The sequence below is a fragment of the Phyllostomus discolor genome, chromosome 12, assembly GCF_004126475.2.
Source record: "Phyllostomus discolor isolate MPI-MPIP mPhyDis1 chromosome 12, mPhyDis1.pri.v3, whole genome shotgun sequence".
Taxonomy (NCBI): domain Eukaryota; kingdom Metazoa; phylum Chordata; class Mammalia; order Chiroptera; family Phyllostomidae; genus Phyllostomus; species Phyllostomus discolor.
The window spans coordinates 46,128,309-46,149,378 of NC_040914.2; the positions used below are offsets into that span (position 1 = coordinate 46,128,309).

At 62.2% G+C, this 21,070-nt stretch overlaps 1 protein-coding gene across 3 annotated transcripts in view; it reads left to right on the forward strand.

Annotated features, from left to right (window-relative positions):
• Window positions 1-13,466, forward strand: part of DPY19L3 (dpy-19 like C-mannosyltransferase 3) — a 31,148-nt gene extending 17,682 nt beyond the window's left edge. For 2 of the 3 annotated variants that reach the window (XM_036013302.1, XM_036013304.1), the window contains 7 exons: window positions 683-802; window positions 1,359-1,470; window positions 2,019-2,075; window positions 5,518-5,600; window positions 10,884-11,016; window positions 11,224-11,382; window positions 12,425-13,466. In XM_036013302.1, the coding sequence (XP_035869195.1) occupies window positions 683-802; window positions 1,359-1,470; window positions 2,019-2,075; window positions 5,518-5,600; window positions 10,884-11,016; window positions 11,224-11,382; window positions 12,425-12,586 (826 nt within the window). In that variant the 3' untranslated portion in view covers window positions 12,587-13,466. The remainder of the gene's footprint in view (window positions 1-682; window positions 803-1,358; window positions 1,471-2,018; window positions 2,076-5,517; window positions 5,601-10,883; window positions 11,017-11,223; window positions 11,383-12,424) is intronic. The other variant, XM_036013303.1, reaches the window with a different exon arrangement.
• Window positions 13,467-21,070: the final 7,604 nt, after the last annotated feature.

The following is a 21,070-nucleotide window of genomic DNA, read 5'->3' on the forward strand; positions in this document are numbered from 1 at the left end:
GTCATCTGTAGAAACACCTAAGGGGTGTCGGCCGGTTGAAATGTGATCATTAGTTCATGAAGAAACTGAATTCCAAGTGGACAGATACATTTTTAATTTTTCTTATTTGTAGAAACTTGTGCCCTGGCTGGTGGGGCTCAGTGGATTGAGCACCAGCCTGCAGACCAAAGGGTCTCCAGTTCGATTCCCAGTCAGGGCACAGGCCTGGGTTGCCGGCCAGGTCCCCAGGAGGGGGTGCGTGAGAGGCAACCACACATTGATGTTTCTCTCCCTCTCTTTCTCCCTCCCTTTCCCTCTGTCGAAAAATAGTCTTTTAAAAGTTTTTCTTAAAAAGGAGACCTTGAAAAGCACTGGTAACTTATAAAATATCTTTCAAGATTTCTTAGTTTCATTGATTTCAAAAAGATTTTTTTTTTGCTTTTTAAAGGATTGAAGCACTTTAAATTTTTACTTAAGTTAAAATGAAATTTGTTAAATTTTAGTTATTCTGCTTATCAATGCACTTCTATTATGACACTTCTAGCCTCATAAATTGAAATGATCAGTAATTTGTTTTATCTTAGAGAAATAACACATTTCTAAATACATGAAGGCGTGAGTTTCTCGTACCCTCTTCTAAGAAGACATGCCTGAGTGAAAGTTCTGCGCCTGGTTTAACCTGTGTGCGTGCTGTTTCCCCTAGCGGCTCTCCCGGCCGGCCGCCCCAGGAGGCCGGAGCCTGCACTGTCAGCCTGCGGCCAGAGACCGCCTACAACTTGATGCACACCATCCTGTTTGGGTTCCTGGCCCTGAGCACGATGAGGTAACTCTGGCTTGTCTGTCCGGTTTGTTCGTGCATTCAGCTACTCTTTACCTGGTAAATGCGTCATTTAGAAATGGAATTGGAACTGATGTCATCTGCATTCACGACAGAAGCTCCTGTAGAGCACAGGTGGCAGACACAAGGCCCGCGGGCCAAATCCTGCCCTCCACCATGTTTTATCTGGCCTGCACCTTGTTTCCACCTGGCGGCAGCACCGAGCTCCTGGCCTCCGGTTAAGGAGTAGTTACACGTACACAGTCCTAAAGTCACACTCGGCCCTTTGAAGGCCACCACGAGGCTGATGTGGCCCCCGACGAGATGACAATGAGGGTGGCACCCCTGCCATGAGTGTCTCTTACCTGCTGCCTCTCCTGGAGCAGAGTCTCACGGAGAAGCAGTGCTCCCTAGTTAGCAAACTTCCCGTCCTCACCCCGGGGCACTTCTCAGAGAGAGGGCAGCGAGGTTGACCGCTCGGCTTTGGCCGACGGGCCGTGCGGTTTCGGTGAGATCGGACGAGCGCGGCTGTCCCGGCTGACCTGTGCCTGTCGCCCTGCAGGATGAAGTACCTGTGGACGCCGCACCTGTGCGTGTTCGCAGCCTCTGGCCTGTGCAGCGCGGAAGTGTGGGGGCCGCTTCTGAGGGTGGCCCGCCTGTACACCCCAGCGAGGGTCAGTGCCGCTCCTGTGGCTCCCTTTCCCCGCCCGTTGGGTGTTGCCCAGCAGGTGCCCACACGTCCGTCTGAGCACACGGGCACTGACAGTGAAGCTGACAATCGATCGTTGACACATGTTGACTTTACAAGGAGTTTTTTTATTTTTAGTCATTTTTTCCCAGACCATAAGTCGGATATGCTCATTATGTAGAACTTGGAAATACTGAACAGCACACAAAGAAAATTTAAACATCACCAGTAACCCCACTGCCCAGAGCCACCACGTGTAACCGGGATGTGTTACCCTAAACATAGTGGTTGGAGAGCACACGACCGCTGTGGTCCTGTTCTCCGAGGCCACCGTGGGGGTGGGGCGGGGGGCCAGCGTGCTGGAGCCGCAGGCTCTGGAGTGGTCGGGGCCTGCCCCCGGCTCGTGGCTCCGCACGTCAGGGACTCCAGTGCATGCCCCTTAAAGGTGAATTTCCGTTGTTTTAAAAAAGCATACGTGTACAGAGCAAAGCTGCTGAAAACACTTACTATCTAAACATTGTCTTTCGTGTGTAGATGTGCGTATTGCGGTATTCAGTTCCGATGCTGATCCTGCTCTCGCTGTGCTACAAGGTAAGACTGGTTTCTCATCCTTGGCGTTAACCCGCATGGCAGGGGGCTGCCTTGACCCACGACCTCGTGCATTGCGGGGGAACAGCGTGCCCCTCGGAGTGTGCAGAGCCGCCTGCACTCCTGGGCCGTCGGCCTTGGTGGGAAGACTGAGCGGTTTCCCAGAGAGTACCGAGGGAGTGAAAGCATAGCAGAAACGACCCCAGTGTAGTCACTCTGAGTAATTTTGGTCCTGACTCCTCTTCAGCTGATGCAAATTCTGAGAACAGAGACGTTTTCAGACCTGTTTGGAGGTGAATGGAGTAGGACGCTCGGGGGTGCGGTGGCCCTGCCCTGCACGTCCCCTGGGGGGAGGGCGGCCCCAGTGGCAGTGGCCGCGGCAGCACGGGCAGCCCGGCCTGTCCGCCAGGCCTGGAGGAAGGGAGACCGACCCTCCGTGCTCTCGGGGGCCTGGCTCCTGGGCCGGCGGTGGCCGTGCTCCGGGCCTCGCCCCCAGGCCAGCAGCCCTGTCGGTGGCTCCGGGGTGTTATGTGTCACGACCTCGATGTCCACAGACTCGCATTGTCGCCTGGCGGGTGGCCCAGGCTCTCCACGTGAGCTCTCAGCCTCTCTGAAAAAAATATTATGTGTTTTTTAAAGTTTGGATGGTTTTCTTCAGATTTTGTTGCAGTTAGAACAGTGGATTGCACACTCCCTGTGCCGGGCGCCGGGTCTCGGAGACGGCTCACGGGGAGGGGACTCCCCACAGAGGGGGCAGCTTTGGGCTCACCCGCTTGTGTCTTCAAGTGAGGGTCCGTGCGAAGCAGAGGCTTGGGCTACAAGAAAGCTAGGTAATGGCTGTGTTGGATGATCCCAACGTAAATATTTCAGAAAGCTGTGTTTGGTCCCGTTCCTGCCCATCAAGCCATTTGCTGTCCCAGGCAGAGCCCTGGGCCAACTCCCGGACCCTGGGGCCCGCAGCGCGAGGCGGTCCCCCTGCTGGTTCCCCCGCCTCTGGGGCCGCAGCCGCCCCAGTGTGGACAGGTGGGGCTCCTCGCAGACTCTGGGAAGCTGCACTAGGGGTCGGGCACACACAGGGTGAGCAGGGGGCACTTCGCACAGGAAGCCCACACTCACCCCGCACTCACCCCCTCTCGCCTCACCGCTGACCCCGTCTTCCCACCGTTCCTGGACGCCTCAGCCACTTTCTTCCAGTTTCACTGGTTTTTTTTAAAGCTGTCTGGGGACCTGAGTCGCCTGTCGGTGAGACGGGGGAAGGCTAGACGCTCAGAGAGGAGCCGAGCCCGGAGCCCTGGGTCTCCAGGCTGGGGAGCGAGAGGCTCCGGGGACTGGTCCCGAGCGGGAGCCCCAGCCCTGCAGCTGGGGCTGCTGCCCTGAGAGGCCGGACACCGTGTGGCCGGCTGGGGGAGCCCTCCTCGGGCACCTGGCGTCCTGGGCCCGGCCGCCACCCTGCCTGTGCTCACCAGAGGCCAGTAGCACCCCCTCCACTCGGGCCGACCAGAAGCGTGGGCAGACACTACAGAGCGTCCCGGGCCCGGGGCAGACCCCTCCCTGCAGAAGCACGGGCCTTCGTGCTGCTGGCTCCGAGGGGGAGCCGAGGGCCCGGGCCTGTCTTGGCGCCCGATGAGGAGATGCCTCTGCGGGAGGCAGTGCAGGCAGTCCCGCTTCTCCGAGCCCCTGGGCGGGAGAGCACAAAGGGGGGAGAGCTGGTGTGCGGCCCCCGAGCTGCCTGTGTGCCGCTGTCAGCAGGTGCGCACATTAGTGACTCAAGCTCGTCTCCCAAAGCCTGGCTGCAGTTTCACGCACAGTGTGGCGATTTCAGAACGTCTGGCTCCTGATGCTGGTTTTGCTGCGTGTCTCTTCTGGATAATCCCGTTTCAAAGGGAAGAGCTCCATTCTAAAATCAAGACTCTAATAATATTCTTACCGCCAGGTTGATCACTTATTCGGGTTGTTAAAGTTTCCTGTAAACTATTGCTGGTCATTTAGAAGCAACGTTTCGTTAAGTCAAAGTTACTTTCACATTGGTTAAGGTTTACCACAATCACAAGACTATGTCAGTAGGTTGCAACATTATCAGAATTAGTAACAGCGACTTTCAAGCTAGAAAAATACGGAATGTCCGTTGAATTCACTCATTTAAAATGTTTTCCAGCACAAGCACTAGAACACCCCATAAACAAGTTGCTGTCCATTTTGTCAGAGCCGCAGGGGCGACGGTAACTGGGCCTGACGCCGGCACCGACCGAGCGGGAGTCTGTCCCTTCTCTCCGGGGGGCTGGAGCTCCAGGCGCCGCCCCACCAGTCCACCCTCCTCGCCCCCGGGAGGGACGTGGCCGAGCCAAAGAGGCGGCCAAGGATGAGGCCAGGGGAGGGCATGGGCAGGGCTGCCCCGGCCTGGCCGGTCCCTGCTGGTCGGGGCTGCCCACACCCCCGTCCACGCCGCTTCAGCGCCATCACACCCCGCCCCTCGCCTCCCAAGGGTGCACGGACGTGTCTGGTGTAGGAGGCGGGTCCTGGTGTCCACTCAGCGTCCGGCGGGAGCAGGCGCTGCGGTCTCTCCAGCCAGTTGTCCCGTGGAGACACCACGAGCATCTCCTCAGGCGTTGCGTCGGCCAGACGTGTTCTGTGGGCCCGGCCCCCGAGGGGGCGTCCGCCTGCGTCTGCTCGACGCCAGCGGCAGGACCGCGGCCCTCGGGGGGGCTGTGTGGGGGGCCCTGTTTCGGGGTTCTTCTGTTCCATCGCACTTGCGGTGATGGTCATGAACGTCAGACTGTGTGCCCACACTTCTAGGACAAAAAGGTATCATCACAGTATCCCCACCCCACGTAGCCAAAGGGGCTGGATTTGGAGCCAGGTTTGGGGATGCTGCTCCGCCCCTTCGTGGCCTGGCCAGGCCCGTCCTGTCTGAGCCGCGGTCTGCGCCTCTCGAGAGGACAGCACAGAGGACAGCACACGGCACGGTGGGCCTTCTGTGGCCCCCGTCTCCCTGGCGATGGTGAGGGCCTGTGCCGGCCTCCGCAGCATGCCTGCAGCCCCCCCACGCTGCTGTCTCCCACGGAGCTCCCCGAAGGGGGGCGGGGGCAGGATCGCAGCCACAGCTTCCTGGTGAGCTGTGAACTTTGTCACAGTGGCTGCTCCTCGCTCAAATTCACATCCCACTGGATTCTAGCGGCGGCACTTTTATTGAGGAGAACAGAAGCTCATTTAAAACAGTCAACAGCACCTCTGGTCAGAACTGGCTCTGGCTCAGGCTGGCTCTGGAACCTCTGAGAGGTCGGCTGACGCACCGCAGCAGAGGGGCGGGCTGTGGGGACGGAGCCCCGGGGTCCCGCGGCCCGGCGCCCAGCCCCCACGCGGAGCCGCGTCGCCTCTGCCCTTCCTGTAGCAACCACTGGGGGCGTGGGTGGATTTTGTTTTCGTTTTGTTTTGTTTTTGATTTCAGTTCTGGCCAGGAATGATGGATGAGCTGTCGGAGTTGAGGGAATTCTATGACCCAGATACAGTGGAGCTGATGGACTGGATTAAGTAAGAGGATTTTCTTACCCTTCCCACTCTCGGGGCCTGTCCGGGTCTCTGCAGGCGGCCGTCCGTGTCTGCTGCTGGCTGCCGAGTCTCCTTGTGGAGGGGCTTCGCTCTCAGGTTTTCCTTTGGAGCTCTGTGTTTGGAAATGATGTTTCTCACTCGAGAACTTTGCTCTGCCCCCACAGCCCGAGGAGCGGGGACCCCTCGTGGGGAGGGCGCCCGGGCGGGGGGCGCTGCCAGGCCCTGAGTGAGGCAGGGCGGTGGGGTCACCCCTCGTCCCAGCAGGTCCAGCACCTTCAGCCGTGGGGACCGGACCGGGGAAGGGTTCTGCCTGCGGGTCTACACAGCTCATCCGTCCGTGAGCTCTGGCCACACCTGCACGAAGCCCAGGCCTGGAGCCTGTGGGACTCGGGGCCGGGGCCTCTGGGCGAGGGGGTGGGCTCGTGCAGCTCGAGGCAGCCCCAGTGGGGAGCCTCCCCAGCAACCCCCACATTGACGCCCCATCCTGCACCCCGGCCTTGTGGCCCAAGGGCGGTGCGGTGCCCTGGCCCTGTGCTGCGGGGCGGGCGTCTGGCAGCCCAGGTCTCCGGGCGAAATCTGTGCCTTTGTCGCTTCTTATTCCTGACTTAAGAGGCTTAACCGGTTTCAGCGGAAAAAATTTATGGAGTTCTAATTTTTAGTCATTGAAAATGTTTTGTGCATTTTGGTCTTGAACTCCTTAGGGGAGATTTGAATTTAAGCGTAAAACCAAGACTCCTTCAGGACTGAGTTTCTCAGTCACGTGTGAGGACAGTTGTGACGTCGGCCCCCAGGAGCCCTCCCTGGGGGACGGGGGGGGGCGGTGATCGCCCGCGCAGGCGAGCCCAGCACACCGACCTGCGAGTGTCCCCTGGCACCGCCCTGGCTGCCCGTGTCTCCCGGACGGAAGTTCGAAACCCGGCGTTTGTATCGGGTGAAGACCTCCGTCAGCAAAGCCTGAGGGCCCTCCCACGGGTCTGAGTGTCCAGGAGGCACCTCGCTTCACGAGGCCCCACGCCGCAGCACCCAGGGGTTCGCCCCCGGCCCCTCTGTGTCCTCACACTGTGCTTCGGTCGCTGGGGCCCTTCTTCGTCCCTGTGCAGTTCAGAGGGACCCGGGGGTCCGAGTGTTGGGAGGTGCGACATCCTCGTTGCTTGGCTTCTAGAGAGAGTCTCTCCCGGTGAGGGGGCATGCGTGGTGTGTTGGGATTAAGAAAATGGACCAGACTTCCTTTGCATTTAATCAAAGCAGAAAGAATTGTTCTGCATGTTTTAAACAGGAGGTGGATGAAGTTCGGACCTTAAGTGCCTAGAAGCCGCTTTTACGTTTCCCGAGTCCCTTCGCGGTTTCTCCGTGATCCTGTGACCCCCCCGGGGTGGGGGTGGAGCAGCCGTCCATGCGCTGGTGCTCGGCTCACCCACTGGATCAACGGTCGTCAGCCTGTTTCCAGTTTCAAGCTTCAAAAGCCTGGTGGCATTCTAGTTGTTGAGTTTGTCTTTGTTTTAGGTTCAGTCGCTGATGGTTGTGAGTTTGTTGTCATTTTACTGTTCATATTTTTGATCATCTTCTTTTTCTTAGATAAGTCCCTTTACCATTTCATATAATAAGGGCTTGGTGATGATGAACTCCTTTAACTTGGCCTTATCTGGGAAGCACTTGATCTGCCCTTCATTCTAAATGAGAGCTTTGCTGGATAGAGTCATCTTGGATGGAGGTCGTTGCCTTTCATGACTTGGAATACTTCTCTCCAGCCCCTTCTTGCCTGCAAGGTTTCTTTTGAGAAATCAGCTGACAGTCTTTTTTAAAAATTGTCCTTCTTTTATCTTTTTAGAAGAGAGAAGAAATGTTAGTGGGTTGCCTATTTTTTAAAACATTTTATTTATTTATTTTTGGAGAGAGGGGAAGGTAAGGGAGAAAGAGAGGGAGAGAAATATCAGTGTGTGGTTGCCTCTCACATCCGCCCCTTACTAGGGGCCTGGTGTGTAACCCAGGCACATGCCCTGGCTGGGAATCGAACAGGCAACCCTTTGGTTCTCGGGCCAGCACTCAATCCACTGAGCCACACCAGCCAGGGCTCAGCTGAGAGCCTTATGGGCACTCCTTTGTAGTTAACTGTCTCCTTTTTCTCTTGCTGCTTTAAGATTCTCTTCTTATCTTTAATCTTGAATAACTTAGTTATGATGTGCCTTGGTGTGTGCTTCCTTGGGTCCCACTTCTTTGGGACTCTCTGAGCTTCCTGGACTTCCTGGAAGTCTGTTTCTTTGCCAGATTGGGGAAGTTTTCCTTTATTATTTGTTCAAGTAAGTTTTCAATTTCTTGCTCTTCCACTTCTCCTTGTGGCACCCCTGTAATTCAGATGTTGGAACGTTTAAAGTTGTCCTAGAGGTTCCTGAGCCTCTCCTCATTATTTTGAATTCGTGTTTCTTCATTCTGTGCTGGTTGAATGTTTATTTCTTCCTTCTGGTCCAAATCATTGATTTGAGTCCCGGTTTCCTTCCCGTCACTGTTGGTTCCCTGTGCATTTTCCTCTATTTCACTTTTCATAGCCTTCACTTCTTCCTCTATTTTGCAACCATCCTCAGCCGATTCTCTGAGCATCCTGATGACCAGGGTTTTGACTGCACCTGACAGGTTGTCCATCTCCTTTTCTGGAGTTTTGATCTGTCGTTTCGTTTGGGCCACATTTCTTTGTCTCGGCGCACCAGTCTGGACGAATGTCTCTTTAACTCTTGGTTGTTGGAGTTTGGTTTCCTGGCAGTTCTGGTGGTCTGTGGTTTTGAAGTCAGTTGCTGTTCTTTCAGTTGGGGGAGGAAACCAGGCGTCTCTGCCTGCCCCCACCTTGGCTGCAGCCCTGTGGCCGGCTGCCTCCAGTCAAGACGTGTCTGTCGTGTGGGGCTGGCAGCCCGTGTCTGCGCCAGCCACGGGCCTGTCCCTCCCCGTGCCTCAGAACTTCTCCGCAGGAAGTGCAAATCCCCGAGGCCTCGGTCTCTCAGGTTTAGAAAACGTGTGTTTTTCACTTGGTTCCAGCGTGCGTGTCTGTGGCACCGTTGCACGGCCATGAGAGTCCCTGCCGACCGTGGAGGCCAGTGCGCTCTGAGACGTGCCACGGGGCCGGGACGGAGAACCGGGCCGAGGGCGCGGCAGACGCCCTCTGTGCTGGGCTCGGGGCCGGGTGTCCGCAGAGGTCCCGGCCCTGCTCCCCACGGGCCCCGGACCCACACCTGTGCTCTACTCCTGTGAAGGAGACCCGGACCCTGGGGAGACCCTGCCCCGAACCGGCCGTGCGGACAGCAGGCGCCGCCCTGGAGGCTCCTGGCTCTCACTGACGCGGCCACATGTGGACTCGGGTCCCGCTGGACGAGCTGCTTCCCCTGGTCCCCCCAAGGGGTCTGGGGGTCACGTGACACAGCACCTCTCTGAGCCTGGTGGTACCTTGGCCTTGAGCCCCCTCCACCTTGTGCCCGCCCCCTGGGGTGCGGGGCAGTTGTCTCAGCGAATGCCGGTTGGGGGCAGTGTCTGTGGGCCACGGATGGGAGGCTGGCTCTGCGAAGTGCCCTCTGCGGTGGGGGCCGAGGGCTTCAGGCAGACGGGCCGAGGTGGCGCACCGGCCAGGGCCGCGCACAGTGGGCCCCCAGCAGCGCCACCGACGGCCAGGCACCTGCCTCCGCCCCAGCCGTGCGCCGTGCCCTGTGGACGGCTCTCTGTGGGCCCCGCTGGGGACTCAGGCAGTGACGCTAGGCCACCCCCCCCCGTGGCCCGTGGCCCCCGCCCCCGTCTCTGCCGAACACGTCCCCAGGGTCTCCTTCCCGGGCCCGGGCCTGTCTGTCCAGAGGACTGAAGACGGCGCCCTGGGCGTTAACCCTCGATGCTCTCGGACCCCGGAGGGCAGTGGGCCGGTCGAGGACCACGGAGAGCAGGCTGGGGCAGCTGGGCCGGGAGGGCGATGCGGCCTCTGTCCCGAGCCTTGGTCTGTGTCTGCCGTCGCTGGCGGCCACAGCCACGGCCACGGAGGGTGTTCGGTGATGGCGCAGTGAGTAGGCTGAGCTTCTGTGAACCTTCCCCAGAGGACTCTGTACCGCCCCGTTGTCCTGGTCCCCTGACCCCGTGGGTCAGATGTCCGGAGCTCCCTGGAAACTGCTGGCCCAGGGGGTGGAGCAAACACCTCCCTGGCTCGTGCGCCGGGGCCTGCTGGTCCGGGACCACCTCTGCGCCCAGCCTGGCCCCCTGGAGCTCTTCCCCCTGGGAACCCGGGTTCCTGGCTCTGCTGCCAGTCAGCTGCCTTCCCTGAGTCTGTGGATGAGGATTCCACTGTTGAGGGGGAAGTCGTGAATTTTTCCAAAGGAAACTGTTTGCAGCACCGGAACTGCAGGGTGTCTTGCCCGTGGACACGCTCAGGCCTCGGCGGGACTGGCATTGAATGGGAGTCGCTGGAGCAGCCTCCTGGGCTGGGGGCTGGGCGGTGAGCCTGCAGGGGCTCAGGTCCTGTCCGGCCCCAGCCTTCGGGGCCGCCTGCTGCCCCTCTCCCTCGGAGCCTGTGTCTCCTCGTGGCTCTGTCGGGGGCCGGCCCCTCTCAGTGGCCTGGCCCGTGTGGGGGCACAGGAGCCGCGGGCATGTTCTCCACAGGGACGCTGTGCCCACTGGCAGGTCACTCCCAGATTCCAACGCGGCGGGAGTTGAATCTTCTACTAAGATTCTTTTCTCCAGGGCGGGGGAAGGAAGGCGGCTCCCCCAGAGTCGGGGCTCTGGTGTCTGGGGAGTGAGCTCGTGGTTTGGTGGCGGAGGCCCCATGCCCTGACTCCTGGCCTCCTGGGAGACACTGGTTTCCAGGGCTGACGCGGTGCCGCACCCCACGGAGTGATGCCAGCTCTCGGGCGGGACCCCCTCTCCGGGCTCTTCTGTTTGCACTCCTGGGGTCTTGTCTGCTGGGTTTAAACGAAACCCTTGGAGCTGACTTGCTTGTCTGCACTTTCTGGCTTTGAGGCTCCTTGTCTGTGGCGGGCAGTCCTTGAGCCACACTTACCCAAAAAGCAGTGGGAGCTCTTGGGTCCTCTCGTGCCGTGGGAGCCGGCCGGGAGGGCGCGGTGGGGCTGGGAGGCCGGGGGCCCCCCGAGGCAGACCACTGGGAGGGCAGCCCGTCAGAGCCGCCTGTCCGAGCTCCGAACGCAACACGGGTGCAGAAACGTGTGAACCGGTCTGAGAGCGGCACTGCCTGCACTGGTGCCCGTGAGCAGCCCAGCAGCGGGCTGACCCAGACGCTCACCCTTCCAGGGCTAACACCCCAGGGACGGCGGTGTTTGCTGGGAGCATGCAGCTGCTGGCCGGGGTCAAGCTGTGCACGGGCCGGACCCTCACCAACCACCCCCACTACGAGGACAGCGGCCTGCGGGCCCGGACCAAGGCCGTGAGTGCCCGCTGCGCCTTCTCTGGCTTCTGGGGTCCGGCGAGGGCTGGGAGGGGGCGCTGGGCGAAAGTGCCCAGACAGCACCCCGCGTGGGGCCAGGCGGGGAGCCGGGGCACCCGGGGGGGTGGAGACGCAGCGTGCCCTCGGGGGACTCCCCGGCTGCTGAGTGGCGCTCTGCCCCGCCCCCCCCCCCCCCCCCCCCCGCAGGTCTACCAGATCTATGCGAAGAGGCCCCCGGAGGAGGTGCACACCCTGCTGCGGGCCCTGGGCGCCGACTACGTCATCCTGGAGGACAGCGTCTGCTACGAGCGGCGGCACCGGCGTGGCTGCCGGCTGCGGGACCTGCTGGACGTGGCCAACGGGCACGTGAGTGCGCGGCCCGGGGTGGGGGGCTCCCTCGGGGCCCGGGCGGTGCTGGTGTCCCCGTACTCCGTGGAGCGGCACCGCACCACGGCCTCCGCTCTGCATCCCCCAGGCTGCAGAGCGGGTGGGTGAACTCGGGGTACCCCCCTGGGGTGCCCCCGCCCCGGGCAGGGCAGGCAGAGCCCGTCCTCAGCTGGCTGGCCAGGGCCCTGCCCAGCGTCCACGGCGAAGGGCTCGCTGTCAGCACCTTCGCCTGGTGGAAGCCTCTGCCCTGCAGCTTCACCGGTGTCGGCGGTGCCTCTGCCTTCCGCCGTCCTCGTGGGCCCCTTGTGCAGCAGACACGGGGTGCTCTCGGGCCTGCTCGCACCCCAGGGCAGAGGGGCGGGAGGTCTGATCTCCTAGCAAAGTCCAAGTGCACGGCATGTCGTCACGGACCGGGGCCCCACGCTGTCCTGGGACCCCCAGAGCACCCGCCTCAGGGCTGCCCTCGCCCCTTTCGCTACCCGCTGTGCCCGCTGCCGTGTCCCAGGCCTCGTGTCAGCGGGTGTGCACCAGCCGTCGCCTGCCGCCGGGGGTGCACACGGCTGTGCCTGCCGGCTCCGCCCCCAGTGCTGGGGAGGGGGAGGGGAGTCTGCATGCAGGTTCTGCCCGACCGCACAGCCGCCCGCAGCACCTCTGCACGGACCCCGGGGGGCACAGACTCGAGACGTGCGTTTCAGCGTCTCCGTGCACGTGGCCCTGTCTAGCCGGGCCGTCCGGTGCGCTGGGGAGGGGGGTCTCTGCTCGTAGTGGTCCCTCTCGGACTTCGCTTTTGGGAGTGGAGACACAGAGGTCCAGGCCACTCCCGCTTTGCCACAAGCGGTGGCTCCTGGCCTTGGCGCTCACCTCTGGGGGCCGGGGCACCGGGGGACCCCCAGTGGCCACTGACGTTGAAACCAGGCCACGCAGGTCCACGGGGGAACCCAGTGTCCCCACGTGTGCCGTCTCCTACAAAAGTGACTTTTTCTTTTTTACCGAGTCGCGCGGGGCTCTGTCTCGGCTCCAGGTGATGGACGGCCCAGGGGAGAACGAGCCGGACCTGAGGCAGGCCGCCCACCCCCGCTTCTGCGAGGAGGTCCGGCGGGACCTGCCCGCCTACACGCAGCTCTTCACGCGGGTGTTCCAGAACAAGACGTTCCACGTGTACAGGCTGGCCCGGGACCCGTGACCGCCGCCTCTTCCGTGCCGGCGGTGGACCTCCCTCGCAGTGACCCTCCGCAGACGGCGTTTCGGGGGCGACGAGGCGGCCCGGACCCTCGTGCTGGGACGCCGTCTGAGGGCCGGCCCGCAGGTGTTTACACGGCCCCTCCCGTCCGTGGAGCGCCCCGCACCGGCTCAGGGCCGTCCCGCGCGCCTGTGTCTCCCTCCCACGCTCTCCAGCTGCGTGCGGTCGGCGCCCGCAGAGCGGCCGAGGGCTCTGTGGTCGGGACAGCGCCTGCCCCCCGGGTGGCCGGCGCGGCCCGTCCCCTGGTTCCCTGTGCTGGGCTGGGAGCCTGCGGGTCTCCAGTGGGCTGGAGCCAGCGGCGGTCACGACGCACCGCGGGACCCGTGCCCCGGGCACCGACTGTTGCCCCCTCGCGAGGCCCAGCCGGTGGCTCTGTGAGAGCCCTTCATCGACCGCCCTGCTCCACCTAGAAGTTTTATAATGTTTTCCAACCATCGCGCTTTTAACATTTCAAAACAAATCACGTTAGGTCTTTGTAACTGAATCTCTCCTTTGTGCTCCGTCTGGGACGTGATGTGTCACGTGCCGTGTGCTTTGCCCGTGCGGACACGGGTGGCTCCCAGGCCCACACGGCAGACTCCAAAGGGCAGCAGTGCGTGTGGTCACGTGTGATCGCGTGTGCCGTCACCGTCCCACGTGGCTGTTCTCAACCCTGCATTCCATGTCACCGGTCCCACCAGAAAGAGCACTTTTCTTCATTTCTTACTTGTTTAAATTGACTGGGTTTGCAAAATTTTGTAAACATTTTGTTTTTAGCCTTTGTATTTTTTACAGCCTAGAACCTTGCAGAATCTGAATATTTTTAGAATATTGTACCTTGACACAGTATTTTTGGGAGAGCATGTCTCCCACCGAGCCTGGCTGCGGTCTCACTGTGAGGGCCTGGGGGTAAGGCTCCGCCCCCCGAAACCCAGAGCCTCGGAGTCCTGCTGACCCGTAGACGCCAGGCACGCCCTGTGTGCCTGCCCCTGAGGTCTGCTGACTGTTTTTACAAGTGATTTCTAACAACAACCGGACGTGTGAGAGAGGTCGGGAAAAGCGTGTTGTGCATTTCACGAGGTCGAGATGGCTGAAGATACTGGCCCTGGCCCCCCCCCCACCCCCCCCGGGGCTGGGCTGCCTGTGGTCCCTGCGGCTGCGGGGAAGCCGGCACCGGTGTCGAGGTGCAGGCGGCCGGCGGTCCAGCGGCTCTGCTCGGTTGTGACTCGCCAAGCTGCACCTGAAGCTGGACAGTGTGTGGACTCAAGGGCACTTGGCTTTTATCAAAACCTATTACACTGAAAACTGGCAGTGGCTGGGTGTATTAAATTATGCAACGAACTCCTGAATCACATCTTTTCTGTGTCCCTGCAGTCTGGGGTGAGGAGCAGCGAACCCTCGGGGCGCGCTGAGGCCGGAAGGGGCGGCTGTCCCCTCCCCCAGCGCCCGCCGCCCCTGCCCCATGCGCACGGGAGGCCCCACGTGGCCAACTCCAGGGTCCGTGGGTCAAGTCCCGTCAGCTTCTCCAAGGTCATTACTGCGACAACCCCCCCCCCCCGCCCCCATATGTGTCAGTGGAAGCACTGGGGTATCTGGAGTCCCCAAAGTTCTCAGGCTCGGCCTCACCGTGGGGGGCGGTCAGAGGCCCTTCCTCAGAGCCCTGGCATCGTTCTTGCCGACACACTTGGCGTCCAGTCTTGAGTGGACAGTGTGAGTGTCCGAAACCCCCGCCAGGCCGGTCCAGGCACCCACGCTGTCCAGGCGTGGCCGTGGGCAGCACAGCCCCCCGTCCCGGGGACCGGGACCCGACAGCCACGGGGGTAGGTCGTTTTCCTTGGTGTCCTTGTCCTGAGCTCATGGAGCATGGGGATGGGGGGGCGGGGGGGGCTGACCACCGGCTCCCTCTGACCTGAAGCCATGCCTGTGGCCTGAGCCCCCACGCACCTCCCGGTGGCCGCTGTTACTAGATGACCCGCAGTGCGTCTGTCCTCGTGGACGGAGTGGCCCTTGGTTGTGCTTCAGGGCGGGCGGGCAGACAGGGCGGGCTCAGAGCCCTTCGCTGCAGAAGTGACGAGCCAGGGGCGTGGCCGCCCACCGTGACCTGCCCGGTCAGGAACCGATGACCAGTTCGCCCTGGGAAGTTCCCCTCCGTCAGCCCCTGGTCCGCCCACAGCTCCCCCTGGGGTCCTAAACCGGTCCGACGGCTGCGTCGGTGACCGAGCTTTGGGTCGGAGCGTGCGGTCTCAGTGCTGGGAAGGCTCCTTCTTAGGAGTCTCAGTCTTGTCATCATCCTTCTGGCCATGGGGGAGGGGGCCACTCAGTGACCATGGGACCTGAGGCCGAGTTTCCCAGACACGGAAGGAAGGGCGGGACGGCGGGAGGCAGTGGGGTTGCAGGGCCGCCCTGGTGACAGCCCCGGTGGCCCCTGCCCTGTGCCCCGTCACAGCCAGAGTCCTGCCTTCGGCCTCACTTCTGTATTTCACGAGCCAGGAAGGGCCTGAGCTGTTTCCCTGTGCATCTTCAGTCGCCACGGGCAGTTGGACGGCACAGGAGAGCCCAAAGAGCAGGCGTCACTGGGGTTGTGACCCTGTCGCGGGCAGACTCACACGGTGGTGGCTGAGCCTGTCCGTAGGCACGTGGGCCTCGTCAGGGCCTCAGTGCCGTCTCCTAGTGCCTGGGGCGTCGGCAGCACCCAGCACCTGCTCCTGAGCGAGCGAGGCCAGGTGGCTGCGCCAGGAGGCTGCCAGATGCTGCTTCCTGCAGAAGCCGCGTCCCGACCTCAGTGACCGGCATCGATGAGAGCAGTGTGGTGGCGGGGGTGGGGGGGGTCGTGAGAAGAAGGAGGAGAAAACGGAGAAAAGGCGCTCAGCGCCGGAAGTAACTGCCTGTCAGACCGCAGGGCCCGGCTGTGGGGTCATCCTGTGACCTACACAGATGTGCCGTTTGTGCTATTTTGGCGGCTGCTCCTGGGAGAAGGGCTGGAGGGCCAGGGGGCCCCCACTGCTGTCCGGGGGGCCGACGCTGGTTCCCCACAGACGCCAGGGCCTGGGGAGCCACAGGCAGCAGCCTTCCCCCGAAGAGCCCCAGCTCTGGCTCCTCGCGCGTGTGCAGGCCCAGCAGAAGGACACCGTGTCATACGCAACCAGCAGGGACGTGAGCGAGGAAGGGCCGGGGACACGCGTGTGGCACCCTGGGGTGTTTAGACCCTTCCTGCTCGCGAGGTCAGAGCTGCCGGCAGGCGCTCCCACAGGCCGTAGGTTGGAGGCACCGCAGAAGCCCGAGTGGCACGTCCAGCACTCAGCGTGAGCAGGGCGGCAGGACATCTGGGCTCCGGAGCAGGTGGCTGGGCCCCCATCGCCCACCTGCCGCGCCGGCACCTCGTCTGCAGCTCACACCCCGGGGCCCCGGGACAGAGACCCCACGTGAGCAGTGACGTGGCTCGGCCTGAGCTGAGTCTGTGAATGGACCCGCCTGGAGGTGTGAGGCGAGGGTGGGCACTTCTGTCCGCCTCTCGGGGACTCCTCCCCCAGGCCCCACAGTGGGGTCCGGGATAGGACGGGCCGGAGGCGTCCAGGGGTGGGCACTGGGCAGGGCCGAGACGGGCAGCAGGCACCTTTCCAGGGTGGGGCCTGCGTCAGGGGCTCCGCTGGTTCTGTTTCACCATCTGTGGGGATGTCGCTCTGTGCCCGTTCATTCCGTCTGTAGCCCTAACCCTCACCTCGGTGTCCCTGGCGGCCGAGAGCTGCAGGAGCCCCGGGAGGTTGCCGGTCGGTCTCCTTCATCAGCACCCCCCCGCCCCCCCACCCCAGCCCAGAACTGGCCCGGGATGCCCCCTGCACTCAGCAGATCCTGATCGAATGGACAAGGGGTTTTGTCCAGCAGACACGCTCCCAGGCACGGACTTTGAGAAGCTACTTGAAAGCCGTGTTGGGGGGAGATGGGGCAGCAGATGGAGAGCTGGGGGCCGGGGAGAGAGAGGGCCTCCTGCCCTTGAGCTTCAGGAGCCGTGAGCACCGGGGGGCTGGGAGGTGGGGCCAGGTGCTCGGCCTCTCTGTGCTCTGTCCCTTCACCTGCGACCTGGGCACAGTGACCCTGCCTCACGGGCTGCTGGGAAGTCGGAAGGACAGATGGTCTGTGCCACGCCAACACCCGCGCTCGGCGGGGTGACTGCAGCAGACGGCGACCGTGGGGTGGACGCAGAGACGGGGGCCCAGCGAACAGGGGACACGCGGCCTGTGGGGGCGGCTGGCAGCAGGGCGTGGGGCCCTGAGCGCCCTGGTCCTCCTGCGTGTCCCTGGCGGGAAGCACAGACGGCTCTGGGTGCCGGCACCAGGGACGGGCATCAGGGGTCACACCAACCCGGGGCCCCAGTGCACACGGAGAGGGGGCTGCTGCCCTCCCACCGGCCCGTCCGCCGGGGGCTGGATCGGGGCCGACGGCACGTCACCAGCGGCCCCACGGGCTTCAGCCTGTTTTCCCCACATGCAGATTTCCTTGGCAACTGAGTTTGTGCAGACACCCTAGGATTCAGTGATATTTTGGTTAAGAAGTCCAGGAGACTTTGGACTTGGCTTTGACAAATCGAACGAGAATCAGATTTGCATGATGTAAGTGGCTTATTCAGAGGAACACTTGTATCTTTTCGGATTTAAGATTTCAAAGGCTCAAGATTTGCTATTCTGGCAGCCACAATGACATCCGGGGTGTGGTTTCTACAGGCCTGATCTTAGACATGCGTCCCCGACATCTTGAGACATAGGGCGCTAACGTGTCCACTCGGTCCGAAGTGTCTGGACCGCCCGAGCTCGGTTGGTGGCCCGTGCCGCATGATGCCACAAACAGAGACGCAGCAGGAAGGGTCCCTGTCGTCACCGGGGGAAGCGGCCATCCGTCTGAAAACACAGCTCAGCTGGCTGCAGCTTGTCCGCACCCTAAAGGTCGCGGGTTCATTCCCCAGACGGGCACAGGCCGAGGTTGCTGGCTTGGTCCCCAGTGGAGTGCACGTGGGAGGCAACTGGTTGGTGTTTTTCTCTCTCCCTCCCTTCCTCCCTCCCTCCCTCCCCCCCTCTTCCTCTAAAATCAATAAACATATCCCCGGGCGAGGGGTGAAAAATAAAGTGCAGCAGCTCTCAGGGGCCCAGGGTAACCAGACACCGGACACGAGCCGCCTTCCCCGGTTTCCTGTTGGGGCCTCGCCTGCCACCAGAGGGCTCGGGCTCGGGGGCCGGCTCCCCGGTGTGTGTGCTCCTTGAGGAGCCAGGGCAGGGTCCTGTGGTTCCCCTCCTGTCCACCCTGCGCGCTTCACCAGGAGCTTTCAAACGGCTGCTTCTGCTGACCGATTCAGAGTCTGTTTTTGGTCAACTGACAGTGTAGTTCGGGCAGCTTCTGGGTGCAGCCTCGTGAGTGTGTCCCAGGGGGTTCGGGTGGCAGTGCGCCGGACCCGGGTGCAGCCCAAGGAAAACGGGTTTGTCCGGAGGACACCAAACGTGCATGTTAACAGGAAGTAATTGTAGGTGACAATGTCTGTGCACTTACTGGGAGAATCTGCCCAGATTCGGATGATGTTTGAGGTTCTTCTCAGCGCGGGGATTCTGTGCTTTTTGTGCAGACTAAAATTAGCGCCCTGTTATGCAGATGCATAGTAACGCTGGTGTTGGCACGCGGAGCACAGATTTTTTTATGCTCTAGTGGGAATAACTCGGAGCAGAACCGTCTCCATGGTGAGCAGGAGCGGACCCTCAGCGGGGTCCGGCTGGGAGGCGGGTTTCTGGTTTGCCACGGGAGCCGGGGCAGTGAGCCTGGCCCCGAGGTGGGGTGCCGGGGACGCGCCCTGCCCCCCCAGCTTCCTGGTCACCGGCCCTCCACCCCGCCTGCCCCTCCTGTGAACTGTTTGCTGTCCCAGCTGCCCGGTGGGCCCTCCTCTCCTGCCCACGTGGCCGGTGCTTCCTCCTCCCCAGTCCCTGCAGAGAGCCCTGTTCTCTGGGGAGCCACCCCTGACGGGGTCGCGACTCTGTCACGCAGCAGCGGTCTGTGTGGCTGTGACACCGACGCCACCCCGTCCCTTAACGGTGAGTTCGAGGCCCGCCGGCGTGCGTGTGTCCGCGTCCTGCCTGGCGCCCGCGGGTGCTGATGAGCGGATGAGGAGTGCGGTGGAGTCTGTCTCGGGGACGGAGAGTCTCCTGGTGGCTCAGCGTCAGACGGTGGTGCCGCTCAGTCCCTGCAGGTTCTGCAACGGAAAACACAGATGGGGGGGCGGGGTGCGGCTGACAGACACCAGACGCTTCTGTCTCTCCGTCCTGGGGCCTGGGCGTCCCCGATCACGCACCCGCAGACTCGGGGTCCGCGGGGAGGCCCACCGCTCCCGCCCCGGGAGGGAGGCGTGGCAGCTGTGGGAGGGTCCGAGGCGAGGTCTCCAGCGGCCCAGGCCCTGCCGCACCCTCCCCGCCCCCCACCGCTGGGAGCTGGCGCAGGTTCCCGACGCTGGAGAGGGCCCAGAGCCAAGGGGCTCTCCAGGTCGTCTGGGCGTTTTGGCACCTGGTTCCCGAGACGGACGACATATTTTGTTTAGTAACCCCAATGAATGGCTCTGCTATTCAAGCATATCCGTCAATAAATCTCCTCTAGTAACCGATTGGGCGCGGTCACGGCCACAGGTACGTCTATAAACCGAGCCCGGGGTTAGCTGCCCATGACCCTGACCTCTCGGGGTTAGCCTGCTTCCGGGCCGTGTGGGCCCACATCCCGGGAACCAGAGCTTCCCTCCAAGTGCGTGGCGGCGGGGAGGCAGCTGGGAAAGAGCTCACCGCACCGCCCCCCCTCCACCGCCCCCCCCCCCCAGGAGACGCCCTGGAAATAAATCCCTCACAGGCCGAGCAAAGGCCCTCGAAACCGCGGCACCGGGACGGCTGCAGTAGTTAGTTCTGGCCGACCTGCTTCCGTGCAATGCTGGGCTGTGGCCAGCAGGCGGCGCCGCATCCGACAGTGACCTCCCACGTCAGGGTGGGCCGCACCCTGGTCCTCCTCCTGGAACATTCCAGCACGGCTGGCAGGCTGACCTCCAAGGCCGTGGGCTGGCCTCTGCAGGCCGCAGGCCTTCCTCCCCAGGTCAGGGGCGCCCACTCTGCTCCCCTCGAGACGCACCTGTGTCCTTGGGCGACCTTGGGTTTCGGAGGCCCTCTGAGACGGAGTTTGGGACACCTAAGGGGTCGGGGGTGCGTCCGGGGTGATCGCCGGCAGCTGCTTGGAAGGTGGAAGAAGGAATCTGGAGACAAAAATGCTCAGTAAAACGGTGTCTCACTTCATTAAAAAAACAAAACAAAAAAGGGAGACAGTGGAAGCCTGTTTCCTGCCCCGGCTGGGCCCCGGGCTGGAATCAGCTTTCCGACCTCTGGTTTCGTCGCCCTCTGTTCTTGCTCCTCCTCTTCTTCCCTCTGCTGGCGCGAGTGGAGGTCACAGACCCGTAGGGTCTCGGGGCCGGAGGGGCAGGGAGGTGGGGGCTGGGGGCCGCAGAGCAGGGGTGAGGCCCGGGTGGCCCTGCGCCGCCTCCCTCCCTGGGGACCTGCTCACAGGGTGTGGCGGGACCTCCCGTGTGACCTCCTCCCACGCGTGTGGGAGGAAGGCCAGGGACTTCAGTGTGTGACATCCATCTGAAACGAAGTAACCTCCTTTTATCGTTTTGCTTCCTTTTTCGTTTTTTAAAAAAGATTTCATGTATTCACTTCTAGAGAGGAAGGGAGGGAGAAGGAGAGGGAGAGAAAGCATCACTGTGTGGTTGCCTCTCGTGCGCCCCTACTGGGCACCTGGCCCACAACCCAGGCCTGTGCTCTGACTGGGAATTGAACCTGTGACCCTTTGGGTCACAGGCTGGCACCCAATCCACACACGGAGCCATACCAGCCAGAGCTTGCCTCTCTTTTCAATAACTCCAAACACAGTAAAACGATGGGGACTGCCTTCAAAATGCATGAAGTCTGTAAAGCTTATGCAGGTCAGTACGGGACCACCCGCGGCGTGTGACCTGTGGAAGAACCCGAGGCCGGCCGGCCGGGGGCGGGCTTGGGGACGGGGACGTGCTGTCCAAGCGCGGTGCATCGGGGGCTTGTGGGCCTGCTGGGTGGTGTTCCACGGGATGCGAATTGTGAAGCGATGCCAGATGGAGTTTTGGCTTCGCTGTTGATAACGTGCCCTCGAAAGGACACGTGAAAGGAGCTGTCTGCCACCCCCCACACGTGTCCCCCGACACACGTGTGCTCCTGGCAAGCCAGGCCCCTCGCTGCGGCGGGAACGTAAGGCTGTGCTTCCCCCCGCCCCCGAATAGGGGGCGAGGAAGAGGTGACCCCCGGGGAGGGACGAGGCGAGAAGGGGAACCGACACGGAGAACAGCCGGAGGACAGCGAGTGGCCTCGGCCGCTGGGTCGCGGCAGCTTCACAGAGGGTCGCGGGGGCTGC